At 37.0% G+C, this 9,885-nt stretch overlaps 1 protein-coding gene across 1 annotated transcript in view; it reads right to left on the bottom strand.

The window, feature by feature from the left end:
* Positions 1-6,652: 6,652 nt before the first annotated feature.
* The window catches only part of LOC139740759 (RRP12-like protein), a 35,003-nt gene continuing 31,770 nt past the window's right edge, over positions 6,653-9,885 (bottom strand). The window contains exons 26-28 of the mRNA XM_071651334.1: positions 9,726-9,811; positions 8,646-8,728; positions 6,653-7,319 (exon numbers count right to left, since the gene is read on the bottom strand). Coding sequence (XP_071507435.1) covers positions 7,226-7,319; positions 8,646-8,728; positions 9,726-9,811 — 263 coding nt within the window. The 3' untranslated portion in view covers positions 6,653-7,225. The remainder of the gene's footprint in view (positions 7,320-8,645; positions 8,729-9,725; positions 9,812-9,885) is intronic.

The following is a 9,885-nucleotide window of genomic DNA, read 5'->3' as shown; positions in this document are numbered from 1 at the left end:
TGCTATATGGTTGAAATGCCTCATTTAAACTGGTCGAGCTACATAAGTAACATACTATTTTATAGATAGCGGGGTTCCCCCGTAAAATTTGACGACCCCAAATTGCGTGATCCAAAGAGATTATATAATCTCTTTGGCGTGATCCCACCCCAGTGCGTCTTCGCTGCGTGTTTGTGTGTGGGCAGGGTGGGGTAGCTTGCAGCAACCTCCCCCATATCAACACCAACCACGAGCCTCCTGTGTACTGAGTTGGTCATGTGCAAAACTGCACGAAATCACTCTGTCAGCCATGTTTGAATGTGCAGAAAATGACTGTGAACACAGCCCAGCGATGATGACGGAATGGTGATGGTGTTGATGATGATGATGATGATGATGGTGATGATGATGATGATAATAATGATGATGATAATGATGATGATTAGGCGATTTATAAGTAAACGCTTACAGAAGTTTGATAGTAGGCGTATTTACTCCCAAAATAGATGTAGGCGAGGTCTAAATAAATAAAAATTGAATAGAAGAATTAACTTTATATAAATAAATAAAAAATCTTGACTACATTATGTACACATGTTTGTTTTACCTATTGCCACGCATGTACTTAGTATAAGACATGACTACATAATTACAGCTGTGCTTTTTGATACTTGTATAAAGATATATAAATAAGATTTGTACTGCTATGCGTTCCCGGATGTCCTTGCTGTCGATTGATTGATGAATAATTCATTAATGAATCGATACTGGGGAAACTAACCGCCACGTTTTAATTGAACTCTAATTGAAACTTAACCTTTGACCGAAGTGATAATAGTAGATCTGTAGAAAAAAAACCCCCAAACAAACAATGTTTTAATAGAAAAATAAACAATGTTTGCTGTATATTTCTCTTTCAGAACCTCTTTCTTCAGCTTCGAGCACTGATATAGTCCTGTTTTGGTTTCATAATCTGTTCGGTTTGCGTAGTACTGTTATATCCTTTGAGTTTTGTCTTTCTCTTGGGGCTTCTGAATCTTTATTCCAATATCTTTTCTTGTATTATACTTTACATATAATACTTAGTATTTAACTTTATTTTTACAATAATATTTCTTCTTCTAAATCGCAGATTTTCTTTTTGAGGGGTCAACAAAGCAAAAGCTCTGCTTTTCAGTGGATCTCTCCATATACATGATACATGCACACAATTCATAAACTCAGTCATTAAGTTGGATTTATTTTTGTTTAAATCCTGTTTGCAAACTGTTACTTTTAGCCTCATACCTCATTTTCTCAGTTTCACGAAATACTGTTCTGTTCTGTTTGATGTATTCAGTTATGTTTATGTCATTTGTTGTGATTGCTATCTTGTATGTATGTATTTACAGTGCCCCCTGGAAAACAGTAGATTACTGACGGGGCCATGCACCCTGTATGAATGAAACGAAATAATGATAATAATAATACTAATACTAATAATTATAATGACAATGAATTTGCAATATACGTGTATAATTATATTGTGCATATCATAAGTGTATATTAATACGCGTGTATATTGTATCCATATAAAGTGTATCGACGCGAACTTTTTTTTTTTCTGTAGTGGCCCCTTCGGGTTTTTGGAAGTTTAGTGGCCCGACATCAATGTTTCGTGGCCCAGGGCCACCAGGCCACCTGGTCACTGGTATAATGTCGAACTCTGTCTCATGTGTGTGTATATATGTATGTATATGTATGTTATATATATATATATATATATATTCCTTTCAACCAAATGAACAGAAACAGGTCATGAAACACTTACAAATCATTTTGCAAATTACCACTTTAGCCGTTTTCAACAGCTCTTCCAATAAACAGATTAATCCATGCTTTGAAAAGTCAGTCTGTGGTTCTGATCTTTATTGCAGATTATTAGTTGCATGTGAACTGGCTTAACCTCGCCCTACATCTTATAGCTGCTCAGTGGCGCTCTTTATGAACATTCCTCTTCGTCATGACTTCCCCTTTCCTCCCCCCCCCCTCCCCCTCCCCTCCTTCCTCTCCTCCTCCCCTCCCCTGGAGGTTCACTAACTGGTCATTTTTGACATGAATGAATGATAGCCCGAGGCCCATATGTGTATTATCAGGGAGATGAGACCACCTCCCTGGCATTATTGCTCTTGCGGAAAAGTAGGCCTATATCGTTGGTTAAACAATACGCTCCTCTGATATTCGGGGGGGGGGGGGGCACCACTCCATGCGCGATGATTTATTATTTGAAAAAATATAAAAAAGACTTCCAGAAATGATGTCGCGGAGAAAAACAAATATTTATTTTTGTATTCTCTTTACTTGGCATGATTGTTTAATCTTTTTACAGTGATGAGGTGGTACTTATAAAAATGTTTTATTTTTCTCTCTCTTTTTTAGGTTGTTGCCTCTTTTTTTGGCACGGTGTAGACAAAAGTTAGAGTGAAGTTGGAACGAATATTGACAGGAAAGAACAGAAAAGAGACAATTGACCAAGTAGGCCTAGAACTATACCTATACTAGTATTGTCATCGCCATGCATTTTTCACAGGCGTGCTTGATCCGGTTCTTCGGGGTTTTCAGAAGAAAATTTGTCACGTATTCCCGGTAGAAATGTCACTGTGCTGATTATACCGCACATAATGCAATCCCACAACGCACCGACTGACACAAAGCCAGGCATCACCTTGATCTTCAGACACGGTTAATCACCGCTAGGTACGTGTCTGGACTAAAACAATTCGTAGGGGAGGCCAGATACAAGGGTGGAAACGTCGTTAATGGCTACACGCCGCTTTACAACCTTGCGATGATTAATCAGTCTAGAGTTCGTGCCTTTGCTCAGTTTAAAAGAGAAAAAGGTTGCGATACGGGGTTCGTGAACTCATGAATTAATGTTATACCCTTTCATACCATGGATATATAGATCCATGCTTTTACCCTATAGGCTCGACACCTGGGCTTGACACCAACTTTTTTTTTTCTCTCTCTCTCGGGTGGCCCGTTTGGGCCATTGTAATGTCAGAGTAATTTCAAAATTTTGGTGGCCCGGAAAAAGGAAAATGAATTGGCCCAAACTACAAAGAGTGACAGCAATCCATTTTGAATCTTTGTTGCCCGATATCGGTCCACCAAAAGGTAACCTTTAAGGCAATTTGCTGGCCCCCGACATCATTTTTGGTGGCCCTGGGCCACCGTAAGCCGATCCCTGTCTTACCTCTCAAAGCCCATCCCATCTCATCATTCTGTGTATCTATGTTTGTGAATCAAATGCAGGAGAGTATTCTGTTTTCTTTGTCATGTTTGTCGTCTACAGATATAATATATTCTCGATAATTATGTCACTTTCATTCATCTATTCATTTGTAATTCGACCTATGCTGGAATGTTTCCAACGCCCGTCCCATGTACCCATCAGGGTAATAATGTTCATATAACATGGCCGCGGAACGTTTTTTCATGTGTGTGTGTGTGTGTTGGGGGGGGGGGGGGGAGGGGAGGGGGCGATGATCATTGGGATGCCCGCCCTCTGTCAGTAGTTCCGCGGTTCCTGTGTAGGTGTTCGAGGCAACACTCGAGCTAAAAGTGCTTCATATATTTGCTTTGCGTCGCCGATTGGCGCAGAAAATCCCAGTGTTGCAAGCCCTACACACTACAAAGAGCCTAGCACAAAAAAGGGTCACAGGAGCCATGTCTTCCTGGTTTTAAAAAATAATTCTTAGCTCGTCCTAGCTTTGTCATGTCAACTTTCCTTTCTCTCATTGATTTTTTTTGTCCCTCTCTCGATATACATCTGGCTACTCCCGTTACAACGAAGTTGTTCTATCGAAATTTTGTTATAGTCAAACAGTAAAAAAAAAAAAAATAAAGATAGGTACCTACATGTATATAGATTAACATTTTGGGGATTGGATTTCTACTTCGTTAAAAAGAGATTTTTGTTTTAATCGTGTTAAGTTAAAACGGGAGCACACAGTATACGGGTATAATACCACCTTGGCAGTGCTATTCCATCTACTCTATCATCATCTAATAATCTCGTTTTCAAAGTAACCTTGTTTATCTCAGTCTTCATGGTCCATGTTTAATGAAATTGCTAATAGTTTCACGTGGTTTCACTGTTCATTATTCCAAAGATTTGTTGATCCAGAGGCTCATTAAAAAACTAAACACAGTTCGTACTTCCAAAAGTTAAATAACGAACTTTTTTTTCCACTTTCCGATTCCCAAACCCTCTAAATAACGAACTATATTTCATTTTTGGATGAATGAGCCTATGAAAGAGCGAACCTTAATTCATTTTTTGAATTACGAACCTTCGGAATAACAGCATAAATGTTTGGATTGATGATCTCTATTGTATTTTACTTTCGGATTAACGAACATCTAGGTCGGCCTACAAGTATACTTGTGTGTTCCGAAATGGCAAACCTTCGTAACAACGAACCCGATTCCATTTTCTGTTTAACTTTGGAATAATAACATCACTCATTTCATATAATGCAATCATCACTGCACTTCAACATGCATCTACACATTCCTTTCTCTCTCTCTCTCCCTCCCTCTATGATCCTTATTTATTTCCGCCACATGCATAAAGAATTCAGTGAAAGGGAAAATATGCTGTAGGTAAATTTCGTAATTTTGTCATGCTGTTGGCCAAAACAGACTCTCATTAAAAAATAAATAAATAATAATGATAAATCAAATAAAAAGAGACATATTGGTACTCTGTATACCACTGGGAAACAAAGAAAGAAACAAACAAATGTAAAATGCAAATACATGTACACGTTATACAGAGAATCCTGTGAACCTTTACCTACTCCATCTAACCAGTTTGTTTCCCAACACATTTGATCTTTGATTACTCTGATCTCCTTCACACTATATATGTATCATAGAGATTCAGAGTGGTATAATCAAGGAATTATTAGGCAAGCTTGCCTAGTACTTCCTTGGTATGATTACCTTGGGCCTGTTAGCAAAAGAAAAAAAAAAGGAAGGAAAAAATACTTAAATTGCTTGCTATACATGAAATCAACCTGGTACACATCTTAACACAGGATATCTTTCTGATGTTAAATGTTTTCGATCCAAGATTTTTTTTGGTTCATTTTGTTTTTATATAAAAATGGACAAAACATTTCTCATTAATGATCACCAGGTCAGGATGTCTAGACATGAATTATCTAGTGTCATCGCATACTTCCTGTTTTTACCAGTGTGGAGTTGCCATCCACATCGAATACACAAACACACACACACAATTGTATATCAATCACACAATGTCACCCTGCATCACATTCTGAACATAAAATCTTTATCATTTTATTTGAAAATTGTCATACAACAATTCACAAGAGCAAAACTAGTATGCTTTACAGGGACAAAATAAAAACTGAAAAAATATTCAACTCTGTCTACATACTTAAAAGTACACATCTTGATTGTAGGTTATCACACTTCAACCAAATAATGTGTATGTGTATTCATTTATGCTTTCATATTCCATGCATTATCTTTTTCATTGGAAAAAAATATAACCTTCCAGTTTAGATACATGACATACACATTTAATTCTATACTTTGCATTAGTTTAAATCATATGCAGTAATTCCATGCGTATACATTTATTATAGTCCCCATTGGTATAGAGTATACTGCCGACTATTCACTGCATGCAACCAGATAATCGTATAAAGGAGTAATACTGGTAATTATGTAATTAAGTCCTAACATTAGTGTTATTAGGCCAAATCACTAGCTAAAAGCCCATCTGAGCTTTTAAAGCCAAGTGCACAGTGTAGGGCAGCTAGGGCAATTTTTTTTTTTTTTCAATTGTGTACATAAATGCATACACCTGAGCAGTGAAAGTCTTTGAACAACCCCAACAGTTCCAAAAAAAAAAAAAAGCCAATATACTGACTACACTCTCACTCCTGTTAAATAATTCTAAAATAGCTCATCCACTTCCAGAAACATATTTCCTTGTTTTTTAATGTGTGTAGAGTGTATTGCTTAATTAAAACCAGCATTCCTACTCAGAGAATATGACATCTTTTTGGTTGCTGCTTCAGAAAGCAGTAGGATGAGGTTCTGTGACGTCAAATGACGCATTGCCTGAGGGGCAAAAATAAATCACATGTGAATTAAGCGCATATCTCTAGCTCATGGCACGCATACCACATACCAGCCTGCCTGACTGGCCGGACAAAAAATCGCATGCTATGCAGGACTTGGGATGTAATGCTTACGCGCTTGCCAATATATGGGCCCCCATACGCACTTTTTGTCCCTCAGCATGGCTTGATGACGTCATTGTAACCTTGTCTATACTGAGGTTTCTCGTGACATTGCAATTTGACTGTCATGTCTTCACTTTCAAATCAACCTGTTCACGAAAAAAATTTCCATGCACGTCAGACATAATTCATTGTATGCCAGTACGAAACAGACAGCTCAGCATCAAATTTGTGATGTGATATGATGGAGAAAATAGTATCATCTTGGCCAAAACATCTAAACCTCCTGTGGCAGTGAAAAAAAGGTTCTTAGGTGTATTCATAACATCTACTTTGACATCACTTCTACATTGCACACTATCCCTCAACTGAGCAACAGGCACAGTCAAGCAATACGATGCATACTGAGTCACTATTTCACTTTGAAGTAAAGGAGGAAATTCTTCATATTTTAACATCACCACATTAACATAAAATGACCAAATGGCTACAATATTCCTAAAATGATCACAAAAAAGTAATGTACAGTGAAACACTATTTACTGTGCAAACGATTCTATAAAAACACTGCAACATATCCATTGACATACACTATGCATACCCCTCAGCAGATTTTTGTTTTTCCCTACCAATTGCAGTCGTGTTCAAAGTCACTTTTCTCTCTTGTTAGAAAATTTTGGCTGGAATTCACACAAAATGTTAAAAGATACAGTAAACAACAACAATTAAAAGAATATGAATAAATAAAAGGGGGGGGGGGGATGTTATCAAATGTCTTGCCATGGAGTGCTGATGTCTTATGACAGTGTGAATCATATCAGCTCGCACACCACAGCCGCTGCTTCTTGAAATTCACTGCAACACCTTTCAGGAGCACACTCGTCCATTTTTGTTCGAAGATCCAATTCATTCATACAGTCAAAGTATCATAATCTGAAGTCTGAGTATCATCCAACTCCACGGAGGTCAGTCAGATGTCCTCATCAATGCTTCTTTTTGTTTCTCTTCCCTTTGAGGGCGCCTTTCTTTGCCGCCTTGCCCATAGCTGCCCACTGCCCAGATGCCTTTTTCTTCGTCCTGAAAGAAGTAGAGAAGACAAAAAAGAAAATTTCATTGGTATAAAAAGAATATATATTAAAGGGATGGTACAGTATTGGTGGAGATGAGAATTGGGCTTTTAACTTTTTGCGAGATACCAAGAAAACACTTATGATATAGTACAGAGCATACCATTTTAAGAGGAATTCAAAGTTTATTTGATGAAAAACGGGTTTGGAATGACTGAAACATCCTCCCAAAGAAAGCACAGCAAAACAAAGCGATCGTAATAAAGTGTGGGTCCCACACTTTATTAGAATCGCTCTTTTTTGGATATCTCAGCCATTTCAAAACCAATTTCCATCAAATAAATGTTGAATTCCTCATAGAATTACATGCTCTTTCACATTTCATTAGATGTTTCTCATTATCTCACAAAAAAATGTTAGAAACCTGAAATTAGGTCTCAACCAAAACTATACAATTCCCTTAAAGTGTAGAAGTCAGGAGCCAATGTACTACAAAAGCTAAAACGATATTAACCCATTGAGGACGGGTTGATTTTGATACAACACGCATTTCCCATAGACACTTGCCCGAGTATACTCAGAACTTGTCCTCAACGGGTTAATGCAACCTGCATTCCATCACTGAGTGAGGACAATACAAATAATCAGAACAAGATGGAAAAATATAACACTACTTCCACTATGACATAACCTGCAAACAGAACTAATAATAAAGGAAATGATAACTTACTGAATTAATGAGCTATTCATCTAGTTTGAATAATCATCTTTTGGATTACTCATGAAAGTATACCGCTGTTCATATTCCAAGTGAAAATACACGTTGTGTGTGATGTGACATACTTTCCTTTTTTCAAACAGAATTTGAAAAGTTTAATGATGGAACAGCATAGCTTTCTGTGGAATTTGTTTACTTTTGCATCAAAACTTACTAAGACATAATGAAACTAGCATGATAAACACCAAAAAGCAAGCTCTCCCAAGTAGCTGATGTGCTATGGGACTTAAATCTTTACTTCTTAAGATTATGAGAAATATGTAACAAACATGAATAAATTGAATATTTAGATTTCACATTGGCTTTACAAATGACAGAACACAAACCATGGTATATGCCCTTAACAGAAACAAACATCTTCTCACTAGTTTCGAAGAGAAAAAGCTTTTAAGAAGGCAGCTTGATTCACGCCTGAGCACATGTGAGATGCAGAAAGAGATATATTAAACAGAAGCTACTCTTCTACATCGTTGTTTAAACCAAATAACTGGCTCATTGCCACATTGAGAAGTGTATGTTGACCCCCTGAAAATGTCATGCAATATCATAATATAATACCTTTTGTTCAACTGCTGCCTGCTGAGAGGTATGTAGGCATACGGATCTTGCTTTCCTTTCCTCTTCACATCACCACCAGCCTTCTACAATAGGAAAAGCGAGATGACAACATGACAAAGAATATTTAGATACCTGCAATCAAAACTCTGTACAATCCAGCATAGCGCTGGCTGTAAAAACAATGCTCATACTCAAATGGAAAATCTTGGTTGAGGTAAGGATTCAGCTTTCAACTCTTTGCGAGATACTTAGAAAACTCCTTATGAAATGTACAATTCCAACAGGAATCAAGTTTACTTGATGAAAATCTGTAATGAAATGGCTGAGATATCCAAAAACAAAGTAAAACAAAGTGATCCTAATAAGAGGTGGGTCCCACCTTTTATTAGGATTACTTTGTTTCGGATATCTGAGCCATTTCAAAACCAATTTTCTTCAAACAAACTTTGAATTCCTCTTAGAATTATATGCTCTTTCATATTTCATGAGAAGTTTCTCATTAACTCAAACTATTATCATCAGAAGAAGTTGGAAAACTGTAGTCCCATCTCATCCGAAACTGTACCATCCCTTTAACCTCAAAATTGTCAAGTATAAAAAATGTTTTTACAATTGTATCAAAACATTCACATTGTAGAATGGATGAAGACCTCTTCTTTTCAACTAATGCACAATTGTTTGTTTGTTTGTTTGTTTTTACATAAGGGTGCCTATTAAAACTTGTTATTCCTTTAATCCAAAAATAACTCCTGTCATACTGTTAGAAACAGAAGTGCAAACAATGCTATGGACACATGATATATACAAACATACACTTAAAAACACAAGCACACACAAACACACATATTTCACACGTGCATAGCAATCCGAAAAATTCAATAAATATGCATAAATGGGAGAAAATATGGCAGAGATAGGAATTTTCACCCATCCCCCACATGTCACTTGTGGCATCAATGTATTCATGATTCATAGTTCAACACCCATTAGTACAACCATAGCTTTTTCCACTCATTGTGAAGGCAATATCTCATAGATCTGACACACGTCAGTGGAATGGCTCCAGTAAGCAAAACATACCTTTGAAGAATATTCTACACCAGGTTTAGAAGCTGGTTTCTCTTTGCCAGCAGCACCAATGGGTCTGTGGATGCCACTACCTCCAGCTACAAATGAAAAGTTCAAAACAAAAAGAAAATACATTAATGAAACTCATGAAACCAAAGTGAATCCATCCCTA

This window comes from Diadema antillarum, unplaced genomic scaffold (genome assembly GCF_040938485.1).
Source record: "Diadema antillarum isolate AM-2024a unplaced genomic scaffold, OU_Dant_1.0 seq00000877_RagTag, whole genome shotgun sequence".
NCBI lineage: Eukaryota > Metazoa > Echinodermata > Echinoidea > Diadematoida > Diadematidae > Diadema > Diadema antillarum.
The sequence above is the reverse complement of the archived record's forward strand: the minus strand, read 5'-3'. Positions and strand labels throughout refer to the sequence as shown.